General features: G+C 42.9%; 1 protein-coding gene across 7 annotated transcripts in view; it reads left to right on the top strand.

The window, feature by feature from the left end:
* The window catches only part of LOC144603738 (suppressor of tumorigenicity 7 protein homolog), a 196,153-nt gene that overhangs the window by 158,198 nt on the left and 12,294 nt on the right, over positions 1–25,661 (top strand). For 4 of the 7 annotated variants that reach the window (XM_078417435.1, XM_078417434.1, XM_078417430.1 and 1 more), the window contains exons 7-14: positions 3,627–3,781; positions 9,132–9,229; positions 10,048–10,162; positions 15,114–15,186; positions 16,193–16,295; positions 16,919–17,069; positions 19,800–19,892; positions 21,396–21,535. In XM_078417435.1, the coding sequence (XP_078273561.1) occupies positions 3,627–3,781; positions 9,132–9,229; positions 10,048–10,162; positions 15,114–15,186; positions 16,193–16,295; positions 16,919–17,069; positions 19,800–19,892; positions 21,396–21,535 (928 nt within the window). Of the gene's footprint in view, positions 1–3,626; positions 3,782–9,131; positions 9,230–10,047; positions 10,163–15,113; positions 15,187–16,192; positions 16,296–16,918; positions 17,070–19,799; positions 19,893–21,395; positions 21,536–22,352; positions 22,426–25,661 lie in introns of all 7 variants that reach the window. The other 3 variants (XM_078417437.1, XM_078417433.1, XM_078417431.1) reach the window with 3 other exon arrangements.

The following is a 25,661-nucleotide window of genomic DNA, read 5'->3' as shown; positions in this document are numbered from 1 at the left end:
GATGTCCTTCCTCAAATTAGGAGACCAAAACTGTACACAATACTCCAGATGTGGTCTTACCAGGGCCCTATACAACTGCAGAAGAACCTCTTTACTCCTATACTGAAATCCTCTCGTTATGAAGGCCAACATGCCATTAGCTTTCTTCACTGCCTGCTGTACCTGCACACCAACTTTCAGTGACTGGTGTACAAGGACACCCAGGTCTCGCTGCACTTCCCCCTTACCTAACCTGACACCATTGAGATATTAATCTGCCTCCTTGTTTTTGCCGCCAAAGTGGATAACCTCACATTTATCTATATTATACTGCATCTGCCACGCATCTGCCCACTCACTCAACCTGTCCGTGATGATTCACGTCCATTATTTGTGTAATTTCTGTTTTGTATTTTAAGGGTATTTCCAGGGTAATTTTAGTCTTTCAGATTTTGGTGCACAGTTGATAGAGCTGCTGCCTAACAGCGCCAGAGACCCGGGTTCAATCCTGACTTTGGGTGGTGGCTGTGTGGAGTTTGCACGTTTCCCTGGGTTTCTTCCAGGTCCTCCTGTTTCCTCCCACATCACAAAGATGTGTGGGTGTGTAGACTGACTGGCCTCTATAAATTGCCCCTAGTGTGTAAGGAGTAATGTGAAAGTGGGTTAACCTAGATCTGGTGTGAATGGATGATCAATGGTCGGCGTGGACTCGGTGGTCATTGATCCTTTACAAATGCCTCGAAGCTACTTCATTCAGGGAGAGCGTGACAACATTCAGTTTACGCGCTGGAGTTTAGAAGAATGAGGGGGGACCTCATTGAAACATACAGAATAGTGAAAGGCTTGGATAGAGTGGATGTAGAGAGGATGTTTCCACTAGTGGGAGAGTCTAGGACTAGAGGTCATAGGCTCAGAATTGAAGGACGTTCTTTTAGGAAGGAGATGAGGAGAAATTTCTTTAGTCAGAGGGTGGTGATTCTGTGGAATTCTTTGCCATGGAAGGCTGTGAAGGCCAGGTCAGTGGATATTTTTAAGGTAGAGATAGATATTCTTAATTAGTACAGGTGTCAGGGGTTATGGGGAGAATGGGGTTAGGAGGGCGAGATAGATCAGCCATGATTGAATGGCAGAGTAGACTTGATGGGCCGAATGGCCTAATTCTACTGTTCCTTATGAACATATGACCTTAGACTGTAAATGCTGCTAATAAGGCCAACCTTGAATTGATGCAATCCATCTGGTGAAGGCACTCCCAGTGCTCCTGGGTAGAGACTTCCAGGAGTTAGTCCCAGTGATGATGATAAAATTACATTCCATTTCCAAGCCAGGCTTGTGGTGGGAAAATGCTGATGGTTGGGTCCATGTCTATAGGAGCAAAGAGGTCCTTCTGCAGTTGTACAGGCCCCTAGTGAGACCGCACCTGGAGTACTGTGTGTAGTTTTGGTCTCCTAATTTGAGGAAGGACATTCTTACTATTGAGGGAGTGCAGCGTAGGTTTACTAGGTTAATTCCTGGAATGGCGGGACTGTCGTACGTTGAAAGACTGGAGCGACTAGGCTTGTGTACAATGGAATTTAGAAGGATGAGAGGGGATCTTATTGAAACATATAAGATTATTAAGGGATTGGACACATTAGAGGCAGGAAACATGTTCCCAATGTTGGGGGAGTCCAGAACAAGGGGCCACAGTTTAAGAATAAGGGGTAGGCCATTTAGAACGGAGATGAGGAAGAACTTTTTCAGTCAGAGAGTGGTGAAGGTGTGGAATTCTCTGCCTCAGAAGGCAGTGGAGGCCAGTTCGTTGGATGTTTTCAAGAGAGAGCTGGATAGAGCTCTTAAGGATAGCGGAGTGAGGGGGTATGGGGAGAAGGCAGGAACGGTGTACTGATTGAGAGTGATCAGCCATGATCGCATTGAATGGCGGTTCTGGCTCGAAGAGCTGAATGGCCCATTCCTGCACCTATTGTCTATTGTCTATTGTCTACCCTATACCAGCTGGACAGTGAAGATCATAGTAATTTGCATTGAAACAGGGCCTTCAGACCAACTTGTCCATGCTGACCAAGATGCCCCATCTTAACTAGTCCCATTTGCCTGCGTTTGCTGCATATCCCTTTAAACTTTTCCTGTCCATGTACCCGTCCAAACGATTTTTAAATTTTGTTATTATACCTGCTTCAACTACTTCTTCTGGTAGCTTATTGCATCTACCCTCCGCACTCTGTGTGTAAAAGTTTCCCATTAGGTTCCTATCTCTCTCACGTTAAACCTATTCCCTCAGGTTCTTGATTCTCTACTCTGGGGGGAGAAAGACAGCTTGCATTCACTCTTTCTATGCCGCTCATGATTTTACACCCCCCCCCCCGTCTCCTGTGCTGGAAGGAATAAAGTTCCAGCCCGCCCAATCCCAGGCCCTCGAATCCTGGCAACATCCTCGTGAATCTTTTCTGTACTCTTTCCATCTTAATAGCATCTTTCCTGTAGCATGATGGGAAAAACTCAACATATTACTCCAAGTGCAGCCTCACCAATGTCTTGTACAACTGTAACATAACATCTGAACTTCATGTTCAATTCCCTGGCCGAAGTAGGCCGTCATGTCAAAATCCTTCTTCACCACCTTATCACCACCGTATCTTTGACGACACATTCAGGGAACTATAAGAAAATAACTGCAGATGCTGGTACAATCGAAGGTATTTATTCACAAAATGCTGGAGTAACTCAGCAGGTCAGGCAGCATCTCAGGAGAGAAGGAATGGGAGACGTTTCGGGTCGAGACCCTTCTTCAGACTGATGTCAGGGGGGCGGGACAAAGGAAGGATATAGGTGGAGATAGGAAGATAGAGGGAGAACGGGAAAGTTGGAGAAGTCGATGTTCATACTGCTGGGCTGCAAGCTGCCCAAGCGCAATATGAGGTGCTGTTCCTCCAATTTCCGGTGGGCCTCACTATGGCACTGGAGGAGGCCCATGACTGAAAAGTCAGAGTGGGAGTGGGAGGGGGAGTTGAAGTGCTCGGCCACCGGGAGATCAGATTGGCCAACGCGGACTGAGCGCAGGTGTTGAGCGAAGCGATCGGCGAGCCTGCGTTTGGTCTCGCCGATGTAAATAAGCTGACATCTGGAGCAACTTATTCACATTCAGGGAACTATGTCATTGTAACTCCTTGATCCGTCTGCCCTGCAGCTTACAGTGAATGTCCTGCCCTTGTTTACAACACCCCCTCACACTTACCTGAATTAAACTCCACTTGCTGTACCCCGGCCACTTGCCCAGCTGATCAAGATCCCATTATAATTGTTGATAACCTTCTTTTCTTGTTTATGATACCACATATTTTAGACACCATTAGGTCGTCGGTTTAATGGTGGAGGTCTGTGTTTTGGGATGAACTATTAGAGTATCCTAGGCGATCAGCTGTAGGTTATTTGTATATTGTACACATTGCAGCCACGTTAAACTGTTGGTAGAATGGATGACTTAAATGAAAATTTAAGATGGATGACTAATAAATCTTTACTTTTGTAGTGACAGCCATATCCTATAATCAAATCCGAGTTTAAGAAATGAAAACCTATTTCATAACTAACTCAGCACAGTAATTTCAGGTGAACCCATGTGAAATCAGGTATGAATCTTTTTACAGATGTGCAACTGCATATATTCTTTTGGCTGAGGAAGAAGCCACCACCATTGTGGAAGCAGAGAGGCTTTTTAAACAGGCGCTAAAGGCAGGAGAGGTTTGTTACAGACGCAGCCAACAACTGCAGCACCATGGAGCACAGTATGAAGCACAACACAGTAAGTACCTTGCCTGCAGCAAGATCAAACTGCTCCTTTTTAATAGATAGAAATGTAGACACAGAAAATAGATGCAGGAGTAGGCCATTCGGACCTTCGAGCCAGCACTGCCAGTCAATATGATCATGGCTGATCATCCAGAATCAGTACCCTGTTCCTGCTTTCTCCCCATATCCCTTGATTCCATTAGCCCTAGGAGCTATATCTAATTCTCTCTTAAAGACATCCAGTGAATTGGCCTCCTCTGCCTTCTGTGGCAGAGAATTCCACAGATTCACAACTCTTTGTTGTACTGAAGCTTACCAGAGAGAAGGCAATTCTGGATTTAGTGTTGTCCAATGAACCAGATTTAATAAAGGGAACTCAAGGTAAAGGAACCGTTTGGAGGTAGTGACCATAATATGATTAGTTTTAATCTGCAATTTGAGAGGGAGAAGGTTAAATCAGATGTGTCAGTGTTGCAGTTGAACAAAGGGGACTATGAAGGCATGAGAGAGGAGCTGGCCAAGGTCGAATGGAAAGGGATCCTAGCAGGAATGATGGTGGAATAGCAATGGCAGGAATTTCTGGGCATAATCCTGAAGAAGCAGGATCATTTCATTCCAAAGAGGAAGAAAGATTCTAAGGGGAGTACAGGAGCAAAGAGGTTCTTCTGCAGTTGTACAGGGCCCTGGTAAGACCACATCTGGAGTACTGTGTGCAGTTTTGGTCTCCTAATTTGAGGAAGGACGTCCTTGCTGTTGAGGCAGTGCAGCGTAGGTTCACGATGTTAATCCCTGGGATGGAGGGACTGTCATATGAGGAAAGATTGGAAAAACTGGGCTTGTATTCACTGGAGTTTAGAAAGATGAGAGGGGATCTTATAGAGGCATATAAAATTATAAAAGGACTGGACAAGCTAGATGCAGGAAATATGTTCCCAATGTTGGGGGAGTCTAGAACCAGGGGCCACAGTCCAAGAATAAAAGGGAGGCCATTTAAAACTGAGGTGAGAAAAATCTTTTTCACCCAGAGAGTTGTGAATTTGTGGAATTCTCTGCCACAGAGGGCAGTGGAGGCCAATTCGCTGGATGAGTTTAAAAGAGAGTTAGACAGAGCTCTAGGGGCTAGTGAAATCAAGGGATATGGGGAGAAGGCAGGCACGGGTTACTGATTGTAGATGATCAGCCAAGATCACAATGAATGGTGGTGCTGGCTCGAAGGGCCAAATGGCCTCCTCCTGCACCTATTTTCTATGATTCTTTCACTGAAAAGGTTTTTCCTCATCTCGTCCTAAATGGCCAACCCCTTATTCTTAAACTGTGACCCCTGGTACTGGACTCCCCCAACATTGGGAACATTTTTTCTGTATCTAGCCTGTCCAATCCTTAAGAATTTTATATGTTTCTATAAGATCCCCTCTCATCCTTCTAAATTCCAGTGAATATAAACTCAATAGAAACAACTAATTCACTCATAGTTTCTTATTGATTTCTTCGAGATTTGGGTAGAGATTGCAGGAGGTCACCAAGTAGATTAGACCAAGTAGAAAAGACAAGATAATACTGAGCGGGGAGTGTTGTGTTGCTAGTGAGCTGGTTGTGTGTCCACTGACTCGATGGCAGAGATATAAATGCCAGGAGAATATAGCCAAGGTGCAAAAACAATGACCTAAGATTGCAATGGAAATACTTTTGTCGGTCATTCTGCTTGCCACTTGAGTTGAGAGGATTACAACGGTACAATTTACTGCACTTGCATTTACCGTAAGGAAGACAAGGTGGCTATGTTTTAGCACATTATGGCCGAATTCAAAAAGATTCTTTACTCTGTTTGATGAATGGAAGAGTCTGAAGAAGGGTCTCGACCCAAAACGTCACCCATTCATTTTATCCAGAGATGCTGCCTGTCCCGCTGAGTTACACCAGCATTTTGTGAGCCAACATCTGCAGTTCCTTCCTACATATTTGGTCTGCAAAAAGCGCAGAGACTGCAAAAATTGGAGACTCTGATTTCAAGAGAGTGGAATCCTCGCTCAGTGTGGGAAGGATGGTAAAGTGGCTTGAAAGAGAGGGCTGGATGGTGGAGATTGTTGATAGAGAAGAATTTGTTTATTTAAATGTATTTGTTGAGAATCCAGCACCAGCCCCAGGTTCTGAGAACATAGGGGATGGTGATAGAGAGCATAAACCACTCATTTTCCAGTTATTGAGTTAGGTGGTTTAGTTTAGTTTAGTTTAGAGATGCAGCGCGGAAACAGGCCCTTCCGGCCCACCGGGTCCGCGCCGACCAGCGATCCCCGCACATTATCACTACCGTACACACACTAGGGACAATTTTTTACATTTACCAAGCCAATTAACCTACAAACCTGTACGTCTTTGGAGTGTGGGAGGAAACGAAAGATCTCGGAGAAAACCCACGCATGTCACAGGCAGAACGTACAAACTCCTTAGACAGCACCCGTAGTCAGGATGGAACCCGGGTGTCCGGCGCTGCATTTGCTGTAAGGCAGCAACTCTACCGCTGCACCACCTGAGGTGGTGGGGTGTTAATGGGGTGCAGTTTGAGACATTGATATTCCACCACGTGTCTTGAACACCAACCAGATATAAATTAATCTAAGAATTTTCTCTTTCAAAATATCTATTAATATCTTGAATCCAAGGTCGACTAGCAATATCTCCACCAGAATTTGTTGCATTTGTTTATTCTTTATTTAGGAAAATAACTGCAGATGCTGGTACAAATCGAAGATTTTCATATAATGAACATCACAAGGAGATCCAAAATTCATACAAATGTTCATTTACTTGGGAGTCTAATATTTCCTGAGCCTGAGGGTACAAATGGTTATTTACTGGCTGATAAAGATAGTACAGTTCGAATGTATCACAAAATGCTGGAGTAACTCAGCAGGTCAGGCAGCATCTCAGGAGAGAAGGAATGGGTGACGTTTTGGATCGAGACCCTTCTTCAGACTGCGAAGGGTCTCGACCCGAAACGTCACCCATTCCTTCTCTCCTGAGATGCTGCCTGACCTGCTGAGTTACTCCAGCATTTTGTGATACCACCTTTATTTAGGAAACAATTGATCACCCCTTCAAAAAAGTGAGAGACAGATGATGTAGTGTGGAAGAGGAGAAATATCACAGTGTTTGCAACAGTTCATTTAAAACTAAACAAATAAAGCTACACAATTAAATAATCTTTGTGTTACTTTAAGACCATTGGGGTGTTATAAATTGAATCTGTGGGGAGACTGCAGTAAATATTTTATCACCATTCACAAGACAGACCATACATAACTCGCTTGTGACAATAATGGCCTACTTCAGTTCCTTGCAAAGCATGTCATGTATTTATTTTTCTTTTTTGTTCACAATATATTTGTCCAGCATCTCATGAGAATGTACATTTTCACATAGAAGTCAAGACACTAGAAAGTTCAAAATTCTGTCATTTTAGTTGCCTCCAAAGACGTACAGGTTTGTAGGTTAATTGGTTTGGTATAAATGTAAAATGGTCCCTATTTTAGGGTCACACATGCCTAGTGAGTGGGTGGCACAGCGGTAGAGTTGCTGCCTTACAACACCAGAGACCCGGGCTTGATCCCGACTACGGGCGCTGTCTGTACGGAGTTTGGACGTTCTCCCCGTGACGTGCGTGGGTTTTCTCCGAGATCTTCGGTTTCCTCCCACACTCCAAAGATGTACAGGTTTGCAGGGTAATTGGCTTGGTATAAGTGTAAAATTGTCCTAGTGTGCGTAGGGTGGTGTTAATTTCCAGGGATCGTTGGTGGGTGTGGACTCGGTGGGCCGAAGGGCCTGTTTCCGTGCTGTATCTCTCAACTAAACTAGTTCCACAGTACTTAAGAGGGAAATGTAGGGGAGCAGCTTCTTGTCCTAATCCAGGCAACCCAATTAAACATGGCCTGTGCAGGAGACCAGGGAGAAATTACTGGGGCTTTATTTTGATGTCAGGTAATGGTAGACACAAAATGCTGGAGTAACTCAGCGGGTCAGGCAGCATCTCGGGAGAGAAGGAATGGGGAATGGTGGTGAACAAAGAGCCACCTGGAGCAAAGTGGGAAAAACAGCCACTGATGGACCTGAACCTGAATCAAAGACATGGTGAGCAGACGACAAGGCGGGAGCTGTGGCACTGGCAGATATTTCTGGTCATCAGCTTGTTATCGTTTCTATTAAGGTGCACTCAGCTTTCTCATTTCCATCCTGAGAAAAAAGTGTTCATGATTGCCTTGAGTGGTAAAAGCATTGAAATAGATTCAGATAATGTCAGTATGTTTATTTATGTTTCTACTTAGAGCACTTCCTAAAATCCTGGTATGTTATCAAATGATTAGGTTGTTGAGTAATTAGGTGAAGGTGATTGTCAGATGGATACTTAGTGAAGCCCTGTCTTTTTGAGGTGACAAATGTTATGTTTGGCTATAAATTCAGATCGGAGGATAAGAGACAGGAAAGCCACATATTCCCAGGCGGACAGAAAATATTCATAACGGTCTCCACTCAAACAACATTTTGCATTCACTCTTATATCACTTTGCACAAATTAATAATAATTACAAAAAAAGAACAATGAAGGAACCTCAGACTGTATGGATGTTCTTGGGGTCAATGTAAACCTGTTGTAGATGTCCTCAATTTCATTTTTAAAGTTAGAATTTGGTTCAAATTAAGCTCTACGTTTTTTTTCAGATATTATAACATGGTATATCTATCCTTTTACATCAGTATAGATTTTTTTTGCAGTAATTTGTTTTGGGGAGGCACAGTGGCGTAGCAGTAGAGCTACTGCCTTACAGCGCCAGAGATCCGGGTTCGACCCTGATCACAGGTGCTTGTCTGTACGGAGTTTGTAAGTTCTCCCCGTGACCTGCCTGGGTTTTCTCCGAGATCTTCGGTTTCCTCCCACTCCCCAAAGACGTACAGGTTTGTAGGTTAATCAGCTTGATGTAAATGTGAAATTGTCCCTAGTGTGTGTAGGGTAGTGTTAATGTACGGGGATCGCCGATTGGTGCGGACTCGGTGGGCCAAAGGACCACCAAGAACACTCTGTGTCTCTGAACTAAAAACACTAAAATAGCATAATATTGGAAAACAATGTTTTTTAAAAATCAGAATACCTGAAGAGTTAACTTACTGTATTCTTTGATTAAAGTAAAAAAAATAGTTGTCACTTTTTAAAATGCAGAAAATGTTGATACAGCAAAGTAACTGAAGGTAGATCAGCTCTGATCTGACGGGCTGTAGGTGCTGAATAGCTGAGTATTGTTCCACATTCCTAAATAAATGGCTGTCTTCTTGGGAAAACAATTGCATGTGCATTGAAGATGCTTGTCTTACAGGACGAGACACAAATGTGTTAGTTTATATTAAAAGAAGATTGGCAATGTGTTTAAGAAAGCTGGGAAGGACAAGAGAAGCAGTGAAAATGATGCGAGATGTAAGTAGAAGTGGAAATTGAAGTGCAGTAAACCCTCATTATTACGGACCTCTGATTCTGGAGTGCCCTGGCAGTGTTTACCCCTGATACCATTTAAATGTCATTACCCACTGCAATGAGAATACATACGCATCAATGTAGACACAGGGGGCTTCAGGTGCTGGAATCTTGACCAAACATTTAATGAAGGAGGGGTCAGTCAGCACTGAAGAAAGGTTTCAACCCAAACCGTTGTCTGCCCGTTCACCTCCCCAGGTACTGCATGCACTACTGAGTTCCTCCAGTCTTCTCGGGAAAATAATTGCATGTGCATTGAAGCATGTGCTTGCTTGTGTTTTGCTCAAGAGGAAATGTATATTGGCCCTTCATCTTCTCCTATTGGTTTACTTTCATGACCTATTTGAGCATTTCAAATTTTAAAATAAAGTTCTCGGAATGATGATATAAAGCATAATTAATGGGTTTCTCCTTTTCACAATTAAATAACCTATAAATGATAAAATTACACGTCTCTTGAATTCTGACAAAATACTGTGCATATCTCCCCATTTCTCAACATTGTGCACAGCAGGTTGCCTTTTAAAGGATCAAATAAGTTATTCACAGCCACTAAAATTAGATTCAGTGTCTGAAGAACGAGCTGAATGAACTAACCTAATATATGTCCGTTATTATTATGTCACATTGGCACAATGAAGGATCAGCACTATTGAAAATCCATAACTCAAAATGTGCCAACTTAGTTTGCAATTTCCATTTCTAATTGTCTGCATTATCATCTGTTCGGCAGTCTAACTCTTGGTCTGGTTATATTACAGCTGATGAAGGAATTCCCCCTCCTCAGCATGTTCAACATCCATGAAAATTTACTGGAGGCTCTTTTAGAGTTGCAGGCCTATGCTGACGTGCAAGCAGTGTTAGCTAAATACGATGGTGAGTTCTTGTACCTCCTGCAGTAACCTTGGGAAAGTACTTCCTGGTCCGACTTCAATAGCAATATTGATTTCTACAGTACATCATTTTGAAGCACTTCACAAGAATGTTGATAAAGTGATCCAATCAGCGCAGAATTGGCTCACTATCACCCATCAGTCCTCAGCTGTTCTTTTGTGCTCATGTTTCTATTTTCTGCAAAAGATTTCTCATTCCGCCTGTTCTCTTCCTTACGCCCGGATAGAATTGCAAGCTATTTAATGAAGGAGGGGACAGTGGAAGAAGCATCCACATCCTCATCCAACATGTCCAAGTGTAAAACTTCCAGCAAGCCCATCTGGGAAGCAGGCATTGCATTAATTCCTCAACACTATTCTCTCCACAACCCAGGATGGTTGAGGAGACTCGTCTCCACGATTATTATCGCTAAAGTGGAGAGATTGAATGTGGAATCTTTTGGGCTGAATGTTTTTGGCGTATGTGATTTTAGAAATGACCTCAGTGAATGTGCTAGAAGTAATTGCTAATAAATAAAGATAGCCACAAAATACTGGAGTAACTCAGCAGGACAGGCAGCATCTCTGGAGCGAAGGAATGGGTGACGTTTCGGGTCGAGGCCCTTCACAAGGCGTTTCGGGTCGAGACCCTTAATGTTAACTTTGCATTACCAGTGAAAGACCAATGATCATCAGTGATGAGAAGTTATTGACATTTGACCAGATAGAAACTATCATGAGGATTATATAGTTATTTAAGAGTCCTAAATTAATAATCCTGACAGCACAATTCAAATGTTAAAATTTAGGAGAAAAATAACCGTCATCAGGGCACAGCGGTAGAGTTGCTGCCTTACAGCGAATGCAGTGTCGGAGACCCGGGTTCGATCCCGACTTCGGGCGCTATCTGTACGGAGTTTGTACGTTCTCCCTGTGACCTGCTGAGTTTTCTCCGATATCTTTGGTTTCCTCCCACACTCCAAAGACGTACAGGTTTGTAGGTTAATTGGCTTGGTAAATGTAAAAATTGTCCCTAGTGGGTATAGGATAGTGCGGGGATCGCTGTTTGGCACGGACCCGTTGGGCCGAAAGGCCTGTTTCCGTGCTGTATCTCTAAACTAAATCAGTGATTAAAATCAAGAATATAGACACAAAATGTTGGAGTAACTCAGCGGGACAGGCAACATCTCTGGAGAGAAGGAATGGGTGATGTTTCGGGTCGAGACCCTTCTACAGACCCGACCCGACCCGGGTCAGTCTTGACGCAAAACATCACCCGTTCCTTCTCTCCAGAGATGCTACCTGTCCCACTGACCTTCTCCAGCATTTTGTGTCTACCCTCAGTTTAAGCCAGCATCTGCAGTTACTTCCTACACACGTCAAGAAGTTGTTGGAATATTTTAAAAGCCCAAATGTTTTATTAATGTTCTTCAGAGAAGTAAACTTGTCATCCTTATCGAGTGTCATTGTGTCATTTCTATCCTGTCCTAATAGAGCTAACTCTGACTCTGGATCTTGCATTGTGATGTGCTGAGTCCCTGAGTTGTGTCAAGCCAATACTCTGGGTCTAGAAGGCAGCCACTCCTCATACCAACTAAAATAGTCAATGGTCACTCGTACTGCTTGTCGGCACTACATGTGATGGAGAGCAGAGAGTCTGAATCAACCAGGGGCTGCAGCTTGTCCTGTTATAAGAAAGTCTGCAAGTTAGACCGCACAGCCCTAGAAGAACAATACTGAAATGTTTCAATAACAACTGAAAATGCTTGAAACTAGCTGAAAGTCAATCAGCATCTGTGGAGAGCATCATCAGATGGACGACCTTTCAGGGGAACGGCTCTTAATTAAAATAAAGACCAGTTAGCATCTACACTAAAAGATAATTCATTTGTATTTCTTGTTCCTGGTATAATTTCTCAGATGATTTCATGTGTTTTTATGGGCTTTTAGATATCAAATCTGTTTTAGTGCAAGACCTACCTGAAGAAATCAACAATAAGCATGAATCTGATTGTTTTGTGCATTAATATTCTGATGTTAAATTCCCCCAAAGATAATGTTGGTGAAATCTTTGTTGCTATGCACATTGCTGGGCAACAGCATTGATTTTCGCTGTTGCTGTGTATTCAAGGGAACACAGCTTAATGAATAATATCATGACATCGAATTTTATAGGTCAATTTGCATCAAACAAGGACTTTAATAATATCTGAAGATTTTGAAGGAATGTCGGAGAATATAGAAACGGACTTTTTATTTTCACTTGTATTTTGGGAATGAATGTGACTTTCTGTATTTTTGTTGCATTTCAGTATTATTTATTGTAATGTTGCCAACTTGTGTTAATTTGCTTGTCAGGCCAATTAGTTCTTGTCGTGCTGATGTGAGTTTGTTGCCAAGGAGATGTTAATCTTTAGCCTGTTCTGTTCTCAAAGCTAACCAGTCAGCTTTGTGGCATTTCATCAACAGAGCTGTTTTTCTGGGTACAAAAATGTTTGGTATATGTTTTAATTACAAATCCTGGTAATTTAGCAGTCTCAACCGGTAAGCAACAAAGACCACAGAAGTTTATGTGTAGGAAGGAACTGCAGATGCGTGTTTAGATCAAAGATAGACATAAAATGCCGGAGTAACTGAGTGGGACAGACAGCATCTCTGGAGAGAAGGAATGGGTGACGTTTCGGGTTGAGACCCTTCTTCAGACCCATTCTTTACTCTTGATGAATAGAAGAGTCTGAAGAAGGGTCTCGACCTAAAACGCCACCCATTCCTTCTCTCCAGAGATGCTGCCTGACCCACTGAGTTACTCCAGCATTTTGTGTCTATCCACAGAAGTCTTTGTTGGTCATGTGAAGGAAGGTACTCAGTGATGTGCTAGAATTTCCTCTCACACACTTAACCTGTTCACTGACGTTTCTTTTTTCTATTGGCCATGACCCCGAGTACAGCAGGCCTGGCACTGAACAGGTTAAATCAGGGAGGGGAAGAATCTCTCGGGCTGAAGGATAAGCTTTGATTTGGCTGCATAACCCTCGTATGATTGAATGGGTTCTGGGCGTTCAGTGTCTACGGCAATGTTGATGCTTGCACAGTGGAGACACAAGGGTAAGCAGTACTCATTCAATCCTCAGAGGCACGAGGTAGAGGAAACAAATTGACAAAACCCGCACCCCTTTACCCTTCAACCTATATCCCTTTTTCTGCGTTCACATTTCATGGTTCGTATCTCTTTATCTCACTTTTATTGTCTCTGGCCTTTATCCTACCAACTACCAATTAAACCCCACTCAGCTGTCTCCACCTATCACTTACCAGGCATTGTCCTGCTCCCACCTCTCCTCCAGCTTTCTCCCCCCACTACAATCTGTCCGAAGAAGAATTCCGATCTAAAACGTCACCTATCCATGCTCTCCACAGATGCTGCCTGACCTGCTGAGTTACTCCAGCACTCTGTGAAACGTCACCTATCCATGTTCTCCAGAGATGCTGCCTGACCCGCTGAGTTACTCCAGCACTTGGTGTTTTATTAAAAGAAGACAGTTGCTTTGCTTTGGTCTGTGATAAACTTTAATATTTCACTGCACGATATTTTTACCAGATGAATTGTAAGATTAATTTCAAAATACAGGTGTTCCTCAGTTTCCGGTGGGGTTCCGTTCTGAGAAACCCATCAGAAACCGAAAGTATTGTAAGTCGAAATGCATTTAATACACGCGATCACGTGGCCGGAAGCGAGCGGCGGCTGGCTATGGGTCGCTGCCGTTTGCACCATCGCAACGTCGAACTATCGTAAGTGGAAGCATCGTAAGCCAGGGAGCATCTGCAGATCTGATTGATTTAAAAAAAATCTATTTTCCAGATTGAACTGATGTCTTTCATAAAATGTCACCCAGTCTATGTAGGGAATGCTAAGCAGGCAAACTGTAACACCAGCATATGATTAGAAAAGTCATCGCAAGAGCACGCACATTCCACCAGTAACATGTCCAGTAACGTGTCCGGACAATTAAAAAATGTTCATGTTACAAAGAGTCATTTGTTCAATCGCAAGTTTTGTGCAAAAGTTTAGCAATATTTGAATTCCAGGCAATGATTTATGACCTCAATCTGAAATAGTTTGGGTAGGGAAAAAAAACTTGCAGATGCTGGTTTAAATCGAAGGTAGACACAAAATGCTAGAGTAACTCAGCGGGTCAGGCAGCATCTCAGGAGAGAAGGAATTATCTCCCGAGATGCTGCCTGAAATAATTTGGGGGTATTGATCAAGAACCCCCTTAATATTTGCCTTAATAAATATGACATGGATAGGACAAGTTTGGAGGGATATGGACCAAATGCAGGTAGGTGGGACTAGTGTAGCTGGGACATGTTGGCCAGTGTGGGCAAGTTGGGCCGAAGGGCCTGTTTCCACGCTGTCTCACTCGATGACTGCATTCCCCGTTTTTCCAGTACTTATACGAACCTGACTGTGTGTGATAAAGCCTAGGAATGTTATGAAACTTCCCACCCAGAGGAACATGCACTGCTAACCCTCCCTTCAAGACATGCACCATCCTGAACTGGACATGTACGGTTGTTACGTGAAAAATGGAAAAATATTAAACGTGTGCTATCTGAACAGCGCAGAGTGACAAATTGCAATTTTGTTTGAATCTAGAGATTTTACATTTCTGAAAATTCTGTAGAAAGAAACAATGTGAAGGTGAACCCATGTGAGTTGATCAAGGTATCATGAATAAATGAACCAATGTGACAAAGATGATTCATTATTTTCTCATGTGGATCACTTATTGGATTTTTTCTGCATTTGTACTTTGGAGTAGTTAGGATAAATGAATGTGTGTGTCAAGCAATTAAGAACAAACGTTTGTGGAAACGTTTATTATAATGATAAATTAAAGATCTTTGTTTTGTTCTACCTTCATATCATTGTTTTTTTTATTCTTTTACAACAGATATTAGCTTACCAAAGTCCGCAACAATATGTTATACAGCAGCACTACTAAAAGCAAGAGCAGTCTCTGACAAGTAGGTATCCTTCAAAATATTAGTTTAGAAAAATGTAAAGAATGACATTGCTAATCAGAGAGACTAAAACAGATTCATTGCTTTCCCCAAAAATATCAAAATGAGCTGTGTGTGTGTATTAACCTAAAAGCTTGAGTGCTCACTCTGAACAAATGAAGGCTATTTGATAAAGATGGGAGTGGTTACAAAACTAAACGCATGCAGATGTCCAGTAAAGGACTGATGCTCATTAAATATTGTGCTCATGGTTTATGAGATTGTCAGAATTTATGAAATTCTACACATTAATCTCTGAACTATTGTTTAGTTTATATGCCAACCTTTTGATGAATTTACAAAATACATTGAGGTTTTTTAAAATTCAAAACTGAAAAAGGTCTCTTCCAAGCTCAGGGATGAGAGAAGAATAAAGGTTCAACAGTCATAGAGAAGGCTAATTCACTTCCAACAGTTTCCCAACCTTGTCCAAACTAAATGCGACTCCCAATGCTGTTTAGGGACGAGTCTTTGACACGTATTACATGTTGTGAAGGCTGAGAAATAACCAGTTTAGTTTAGAGACAGCGCGGAAACAGGCCCTTCGGCCCACAGAGTCCATGCCGACCAGCGATCCCCGCACATTAACACTATCCGAAACCCACCAGGGACAATTTTTACATTTACCAAGCCAATTAACCTACAAACCTGTACATCTTTGGAGTGTGGGAGGAAACTGAAGATGGCGGAGAAAACCCACACAGGTCACGGGGAGAACATACAAACTCCGTACAGACAGCTCCCATAGTCAGGATCGAACCCAGGTCTCCGGCGCTGCATTCGCTGTAAGGCAGCAGCTCTACCGCTGCGCTACCGTGACCACCCTATTGATGAAATTGAATATTTAAGTCGCTCTCCTATGTTATTAGGCTCCCGTGAACTGTGTGCGTCACTTTGTCTGTTCGTCAGTGCTTCATGGAACTGTGCGGTTTGATGATATAAATTGTGAACGGTTTTACTGCTGTTCCAGATTCTCACCAGAGGCTGCGTCGAGGAGAGGGCTGAGCACTGCAGAGATGAACGCTGTAGAAGCAATACACAGAGCAGTAGAATTTAACCCACATGTTCCCAAAGTGAGTGGCTGCTATTTTCTCCATCAGCGATCGTTGTCATAGCTTAGTTTGGGGATGCCTTGGGTAATGCTTCTTGCTTGCAGTCTCTTAGTGTGTTCCACGAGATCATTTATTAAAAAAGTATTTATTCACAAAATGCTGGAGTAACTCAGCAGGTCAGGCAGCATCTCGGGAGAGAAGGAATGGGCGACGTTTCGGGTCGAGACCCTTCTTCAGTCTGAAGAAGAGTATTGACTCGAAACGTCGCCCATTCCTTCTCTCCCGAGATGCTGCCTGACCCGCTGAGTTACTCCAACATTTTGTGAATAAATACCTTCGATTTGTACCAGCAACTGCAGTTATTTTCTTATACTATTTATTAAAAAGGAATCGTTACCAGTTACTGCGGTTGGAAGGCAGAGAGGAAAGTTGCAGTGACCGACGTATTGGATTAAAATTACTCACTGATTAATTTTAAGATTGAGTTTTTAAAAACTGGTATCTGAAAACTGAAGAACAAATGTGGGCTATTTAGTTCATTTACTTACGTGAAAGATGATTTAAGTTTGAAAATTGAATAAATGTATTTACAATATGTGGTCTTTCAATATATTCTCACTTTATTTAATGCACTTTTTCTTCAGTATTTATTAGAAATGAAAAGTTTAATACTACCGCCAGAGCATATTTTGAAGAGAGGAGACAGTGAAGCTATCGCATATGCATTTTTCCATCTTCAACATTGGAAACGAGTGGAAGGAGCACTCAACCTGTTACACTGTACTTGGGAGGGAAGTAAGTGCCTTTTAAAATTTGTTTGAGCTACTTGAGTCAAATTCCCACGCACTTTATTAGTGGGTGAGTTATTATTTGCGCAAGTAAATAACATATCCCCGGTATGTGGCTGCCTGCCTTCTGGAAGTAGCCTCTTCCATCTATGAGAGCCATGTCATTGCCACTAGCAACGTCCTTCCTTGCTTTGCCACCACTTCCCGGGGCACCTCCATCCACTCTGGTCTACTGTCTACACAGACGGATGCATGAGAATAATTTGACTGAGTTTTGCTTTGATCGTTATCCTGGAGACATGTTTGGGATGTCCAAATACATGTAACTTGTTCAAAGGAAGGGGAGTTGTTGCCTGACCTCCCTGCTTATATGTGCTGAAACAACCTACTCAGTATCTGAGCTTTTGCTAGTCACATGGTGACCCTCCCTTCTCTGTGCTGGAAGAGTGGAGGTTCAAGTTCCATTCTAACACGTAGGGAATATTGTGCGGTTGGAATGCCATCTTTAGTTGATGCATTTAACTGAAGCCTGCTCTGCATTTCAAGTATATATAAAGGATCCTGTCAGACTATTCCTGAGCAATATTATCATATCATATCATATATATACAGCCGGAAACAGGCCTTTTCGGCCCTCCAAGTCCGTGCCGCCCAGTGATCCCCGTACATTAACACTATCCTACACCCACTAGGGACAATTTTTACATTTACCCAGCCAATTAACCTACATACCTGTACGTCTTTGGAGTGTGGGAGGAAACCGAAGATCTCGGAGAAAACCCACGCAGGTCACGGGGAGAACGTACAAACTCCTTACAGTGCAGCACCCGTAGTCAGGATCGAACCTGAGTCTCCGGCGCTGCATTCGCTGTAAAGCAGCAACTCTACCGCTGCGCTACCGTGCCGCCCAAGTGTCTCACCAACGTCACTAGATCTGATTATCCGTTCATTATCTGTGGGAACGTTTCTGTATTAGTCCAGGCACTACACTTCAAAAAGCATTTTGGTTTGTCCAAGTCATAAATCGCACATGGTGGGGGTATTTTTATTTCAACAACTGCCTGAGATGAAAGATATTGCTACTGTGGCACTACCGGTGTTAGCCACACGGTGGCAATATAGATTGTGTCGTCTTTCTTCAGCAAACACTGATGAGTTATCACTAACCTCGTGACAACTTGACCCAGAGGACCGTCAGTCCCTGGAGTACAAAGGAAACTGTTTAGTCTGCAGATTTCAGAGGGGTTATTCTTCTTTCCATGTACCTTTTTTTGTTTGAAGGATATTTTAAACCAAGACGTTTCATTTCAAGGAAGCTGTACTTACTTCTCTGGTGAATTTGGTCCAGAGTCCAATGTGGGTCTGAGCTGGTGATGTGAGTTGTTCGGTGGTCACTGTAGGCCTGAGAATGTTCCTTGCTTATTTTGAAAACATTTCCCAACAATATCCAGTCAAACCATCGCAAGAGCAATTTACATTTGCCTTTTATTAGTAACACATTATTGTAACTTTATTATAGCTGGTTTAGAATCATGGAACAGAATTCTTGCAACACGACTTGGGGCACTTTGAACACTTATGCCCATGGCATCTTTTATGTGGAACAGTCCACTCATGAGCATTCCCTGGCACTCTCCCTGAGCTCTGAGATTCTCCCTGTCTAATTCCCATTTGTGTGCCTGTTTAATGCTGCTTCCTCCACAGAGGTGGAGTGTTACAGATCCTGAGATGGACACAAAAAGCTGTGGTAACTCAGCGAGTCAGGCAGCATCTCTGGAGAGAAGGATTAGGTGACACTTCGGGTCAAAACCCTTCTTCAGACAGAGAGTCGGGAAAGGGAGACAGAGAGATAAGGAAGTGTAAGGTGTGAAAACGAAACATCAAAGGGGATGGGCTCAAGGAAAATGCAGAATAGATCACCGCTAGCTCAGAGAAGGTGATAATAAAGCAAATAGAGATAAAATTTAATCAAAGGAACAGTCAGACTGGTTGGAGAACTAGGAAAGGGGAGGGATAGAGAGAGACAGAGAGAGGGAAAGCAGGGGTTACTTGAAGTTAGAGAAGTCAATATTCATTCCACTGGGGTGTAAGCTACCCAAGAAAAATATGAGGTGCTGTTCCTCCAATTTGCGCTGGGCCTCATTCTCACAAGGTCAGTGTGGAAATGGAAGGGGGAGTTAGAGCAGGAGATCTGGTAGATTTAGGTGGACTGAGCAGAGGTGTCCAGCGAAACGATCTGTGCTTGGTCTCGCCGATATATAGGAGTCTACACCTGGAACAGCAGAAACAGTAGATGAGGTTGGAGTAGGTGCAGGTGAACCTCTGCCTCACCTGAAAGGACTGTCGGGGTCCTTGGACAGAGTCGAGCGAGAAGGTATAGGGACAGGTGTTGCATCTCCTGCAGTTGACAGTGGAGGAAGTCCAGGACAGAAAGGTCAGTGTGGGAATGGGAGGGGGAGTTACAGTGCTTAGCAACCGGCAGATCAGGTAGGTTTAGGCGGACTGAGCGGAGGTGTTCAACAAAATTCTGTTTCGCCAGCAGGTTAAAATGCCATCCAGTTAGAGCTCTGCTTTAAGCATGCTTCATGTTTTGTGTCGTGATTTTCTCAAACAAATAAATGGATAAAATACTTGCAGTGGAAGGGAGATTTACTCTATGTAAAATAGTGGGAAATGAGGAAATGTGTTAAAACATTATGTACTTTAATGTATCTTTATCGCAATACTATTTCCACAGCATTCCGAATGATTCCCTATCCCTTGGAAAAAGGTCATCTTTTTTATCCATATCCAATCTGCACAGAAACCGCAGACAGAGAGCTGCTACCATGTAAGTTAATGAAGTCATCCATGTTTGTGTTTATCTGGAGTTTGCTTTGAGATGGTGATGGTTGTTAGTTGTACATTTGTGTTTGAAGTTACATACACAGGTCACTTCCAAATTTCAGTTAAATCAACTTTGGTTTTCCCAGTAGTCTAGGTTATGTCTCTCAGGTTATGTCCATCAGCTAACTTTGCTACTGGTGTATCTATAAACACACCTCAGCCTTCTAATACATGTAAGGTTTTGCATTTTCTATTTCCTTTCTTTGTTTTATTGCTAAAATCTATTACTTCATCTTTACTCTTTTTGTACACACAAAATGCCCGTCTACAATCTACACGCTCCTTCACAACCAAGTATTCTGTAGCCACGGTTATTAATAACTAATCTGTACATATTCTTTACCAATTATTCATCACCCTGATTCTCACCAAATCCCCATTTAGTCGCTAGTTAATTGAAATGGGCAAAAAGTAGCCACGTAGGACGGGTGAGATGGTTCTTTTGAAGAGACTGCACAGGTTGGTTTCCTACATTAATCCCTCCTGCATTTTGTGATCTTCAAAGTATTGAACTTAAAATCGAATTCTCATCTGGAAATTCATCATGGTCTTTTTCCCATCTGTCTTGCAGTCTTATCCAGCTCTGTGTTTCTCCCATTATCCCACTGCTTTATATTCCACATTCTGTCTCTCTTCTCGCATTCTGACTTCATTTCATTATTGGTGGTACAATTCATCTATTTATGCCTCGCTCTTTGGAATTTGTTCCGTAATCTGTTTTTAAACGAATGCAAAGCCAATGCCCAGTGACCAAGTCTACATCAGCCCTTCTGATCTCTTCCACCAGACAGCTCCATCCTTTTTCCATAAATACAATTGAAGTTCCTTTCGATACACTTCAGTTTACAGATGCTACTTTATAAACCCGTTGCCTCCACCACCACCAACCTCATTCTTGTTTCTCCGTGTTCCCAAGTCTTCCATCAAGCAATTTCACATTTTTCATTGCATCAACAGTTGATTAGCTAACTTGGAAGTATGCTTTGGATTGCTTTATTAAAAAGGTGGAAATTAAAAATAATGTAAGAATATTCTAATGTGTAATAAAATGGCACTCTATATTTTTGCAGCTATCTCACCCCTTTGTATATCTGAGTAGCTATTCACTTTCCTATCCTGTTAAATTGTGTTTTATTCATAGTTTAAATCCACTGTGTTATCTGTCTTTGAATGCAAAAAAAGACTAATTTAGAAAAGGATGCATTTCATTCCATTAACAAAAATATTTAATAAAGCTGTAAGTTTATATATATTTATATATATATATATATGCATTAATTCCTATCGCTTTCCTATATTATGTCACATCTTTTCTTGGTTTCTCGTTCTTGCTGTCCACTGAGCTCCTGTTTCCATTTTAATTTGTTTCTTTGTGCATTGCTCCATTTTATTCCTCTCCATCTATTTCTCTCTCTCTACCTATTTGATGCTGTCTGTTCATATCCAGCGTTTCATGAAGTTTCAGTGTACCCCAAGAAGGAGCTGCCATTCTTCATCCTGTTCACCGCTGGCCTGTGCTCCTTCACTGCCATGCTGGCCCTCCTCACACATCAGTTTCCAGAGCTCATGGGAGTCTTTGCAAAAGCTGTAAGTATCTGCGCACATCCATTTTGCACTATGCATTAGTTGCTTGCACTTTACAAGCTCGACCATCTTAAAATATATCTGCATTGCACAAGACTTTACGAAATACCCTTGGTATTGTAAGAAAATAACTGCAGATGCTGGTACAAATCGAAGGTATTTATTCACAAGATGCTGGAGTAACTCAGCAGGTCAGGCAGCATCTCAGGAGAGAAGGAATGGGCGACGTTTCTGGTCGAGACCCTTCCTCAGTCTGAAGAAGGATCTCGACCCGAAACGTCGCCCATTTCTTCTCTCCTGAGATGCCGCCTGACCTGCTGAGTTACTCCAGCATTTTGTGAATAAATATCATCCTTGGTATTGAGATATATTGATCGTATTCCAAGCACTTGAGAAATGTTCTTTGCAGCAGTGTGGTTATCTTTTATTGAAGTTTATTCAGATCACGGTTGACCTGAAGTATAATTTCTGATTTTCTCCCTCTTCTACATATTCTGCAACACATCCTGCCGATTCCATGGTGAAATCTGTTCTTCTGAGATTACTTAGGAAAAATGGTCATTCTCAGTATGGTTAGCTTTCTCTTGCCATGAGAGAGCAAATATTCATTGTGGATTTTTTTTTTGCAACCATGAAACATCGCAGAGCTTGTAGCCAGTAAAACCTTGGAAAGGTCGTCACTGTCATGATGTAATAATGTGAAAGTGGCAGGAGTATACAGACGGGAGGTGACTCACGAACCTGCTCCAGAGTGAAGAATGCTTAGCAAGTGTGACGTTTCAAATAGTAATTAAATAAGTAACTAAATTATCTATTTAAGGGTCATTTGAGGGGGAATTCTTCCTTACCAACCTTACACCACTGAGATCCCAACACTCCTGCTGCCATTCCAGGTTTGATTCCCCTTTTTGTTCTCAATCTTACGATTCCCCCAGTGGTCTGTACACTGTGAATGGCTCGATTGTAATCATGTATAGTCTTTCTGTTGACTGGTTAACACGCAACAAAAGCTTTTCACTGTACCCCAGTACACGTGACAATAAATCAAACTCAGCGAGGTTTATCATTACCTCACTGATCCTGTCGGCTTACCTTCAGTTTAGTTTAAGTTTGTTTAGAGATATAGCGCAGAAACAGGCCCTTCGGCCCACCAAGTCCGCACCGACCAATGATCCCCGCACATTAACACACACTAGGGACAATTTACGCTTATACCAACAAACCTGAACGTCTTTGGAATGTGGGAGGAAACCTAAGATCTCAGGGAAAACCCAGGCAAGTCACGGGGAGAACTTACACACTGCATACAGACAGCACCCGTGGTTGGGATCGAACCCGGGTCTCTGGTGCTGCAGGCGCTGTAAGGCAGCAACTCTACCGCTGCGCCACCGTGCCGCACTTCGGAACGGTGCCTAGTAATTTCTTGTAATTTTCTGCAGAGATCTATGCACCTGGCAATAAAGCTCGTGTCATCCTTGAGTAGATAGTGCATGACTTCCAAAGAGTGATTGGGCATTGAAGCAGGGTGTTGGCCCAATGAATCTGTGCTGACCACTAATCATCCATTTACACTAGTCCTTCACTAATCCCGGTTTTAATGTCCCCACATTCTCATCAACTTGCTTTTGATTCCACCACAAACTGCGATCTATATCTTCCCCTTTGCTTTACCTTCGTGACTTGGTTGTGTTTATGTATGGGATATCTGATCTGTTTGGAGAGGGAGCAAAACAAAGCTTTTCACCGCCCCTCGGTACATGTGACAATAATAAAACCGAAACTGAGGCCTGAACACCAGGGCATTAGAGTGGAATATATAACCAACCAATTTGCACGTCTTTGGGGCATGGGAGGAAACCAGAGAGGCCAAAGGAATGCCAAATGATTCTGGCGGGAACGTGCAACTTGCACACGCACAGCTCCTGAGATCAGGAACGACAACATCAAGGCACTGGGAGATTGTGCACCACTGGCATCCACTGCATTGTCATTGTGCCCACCCCATTGACACTGTGGCCTCAACAGAAGCCTAGCTATGGCTGACCACTCTCTCTTTGGACCCTTGTCTCCAGGATACGTTCTCCACCACTTCCCCCACACCTTAGGGCGGTCACGGGGGGGGGGGGGTGCAGCGGTAGAGTTGCTGCCTTACAGCGAATGCAGCGCCGGAGACCCGGGTTCGATCCTGACTACGGGTGCTGTCTGTACGGAGTTTGTACGTTCTCCCCGTGACCTGCGTGGGTTTTCTCCGAGATCTTCGGTTTCCTCCCACACTCCAAAGACGTACAGTTATGTAGGTTAATTGGCTTGGTAAATGTAAAAGGATTGTCCCTAGTGGGTGCAGGATAGGGATAATGTGCGGGGATTGCTTGTCGGCGTGGACCCGGTGGGCCGAAGGGGCCTGTTTCCACTCTGTATCTCTAAACTAAACTAAACTAAACCTAACATCCAAATCAGACTTCAGATTCTCTCTTCCTCTTCTTCCTCATTCTTCTCATTTAAGACACAGCATAATCTTCATCTTTTTGCCCAGGTTTTTGACTGTGTTTTAATGTCAGTTTATGTGGCTCGGTGTCAGATTTTGTTTTTGACATCGATCTTGTGTCTCCATCTTCACGACATTTTGCAACAGTAAAAGTGCTTGTAACTTCCCTGCTCCCTCCTGGATAGTGCCCTGACGCTCATTTATGGTCGTCTGTGTTTCACCTCATTCATCGGCTCCTCATTCAGCCTCAGTACTGCGCAGGAAGGAACTGCAGGTGCTGGTTTAAACCAAAGATAAGCACAAAAAGCTGGAGTCACTCAGCGGGTCAGGGAGCACCTCTGGAGAGAAGGAATGGGTGACGTCTCGGGTCGAGACCCTTCTTCAGACTGGTTATGGGAATAAGGGAAACGAGAGATAAAGACGATGACGTAGAGAGATAAAGAACAATGAATGAAAGAGATGCAAAAAAGTAAGATAAACTCTACATCGACGTCTATATCTCCCGTATGCAAGTAAAGAATTTCACTGTGGCTTGTCACATGTGACAATAAAGTATTCAATTTAATTCAATTTAATGGAGATGCCATTCTTGAATGTAATTACTGAGTACTACCCAAAGAAATAGAGAGCCATGAAAAAGTATTAGTATTCGCAAAGTTTTTTTTTTAATGTGTCTTTCGGGGATATTAACTGAAAACACCTGGAACCTGTCGGACTGTTTCAAGGTCTCAGCAGCACTGCAAGCCTGGTTGTCAGCCGAAGGGTGCAGCATTAGCTTGCGATGAATACTAGTACCTGACATCAATCAGCTGAGTACACAGGTTCAGGCAACTGTCAGGAATGACAAGGAAGAAAATGCAGATGCTGGTTTAAGCCGAAGATAGACACAAAAAATTGGAGTAACTCAGCGGGTCAGACAGCATCTCTGGAGAAAAGGAATCGGTGAGGTGTCGGTTCCAGACCCTTCTCCAGAGATGCTGACTGACCCGCTGAGTTACTCCAGCTTTTTGTGTCTGTGTCAGAAATGACTGTCGGCGATTCACATTTGGCCTGTAATCGGAGAAGCAAGTCATTTATTCGTTAGTAAATCAAGAAGGTTTTAATTCTTGGCAATCGTTGACAGGGTCATCATGATGTTGTGTGTGTCCTTTGTGTTAAGGGAAGCTTGGGTCAAAGGCTAGGTGGCCTTTAGAAGAGAAACTTTAATAAATAAAAACTGTTGCACTTGAAGCATTGCAAAGAGTTTCTGCAGTTTTCAGGACTCTTAACTTTAACAAAATGTACCTATCACATGAGCCAGAGAGCCTTGAGCTGACAAATGTCATCTACCTAGTCGTCAACCTCAGGTAACAGGTGCTGTGATGTCAAAGCTTTGACAATATTTGAACCCAGGTCACAACATGAAAGCCTTTGACCGTAACATATTAAACCACCTGAGCCCTGGGTGCTTAGCTTTTGACTTTTGTGTCAGGAGTGGTGTGTGACCATTGTGTTACTCAATAAGTCTAATGATAGAAGCTCCCTTGACTGCCAAGTGATGATGTTTGTGTGTGGGTACCACAGGACCCTTGTGATCACTGTAGACATATCAAAGTCACATTTCTTTGATCTTTCAGTAATCTTTACGCGAGCTGATAGCACGAT

This window comes from Rhinoraja longicauda, chromosome 20 (genome assembly GCF_053455715.1).
Source record: "Rhinoraja longicauda isolate Sanriku21f chromosome 20, sRhiLon1.1, whole genome shotgun sequence".
Lineage (NCBI taxonomy): Eukaryota > Metazoa > Chordata > Chondrichthyes > Rajiformes > Arhynchobatidae > Rhinoraja > Rhinoraja longicauda.
This window is presented reverse-complemented; position numbering and strand designations above follow the sequence as displayed.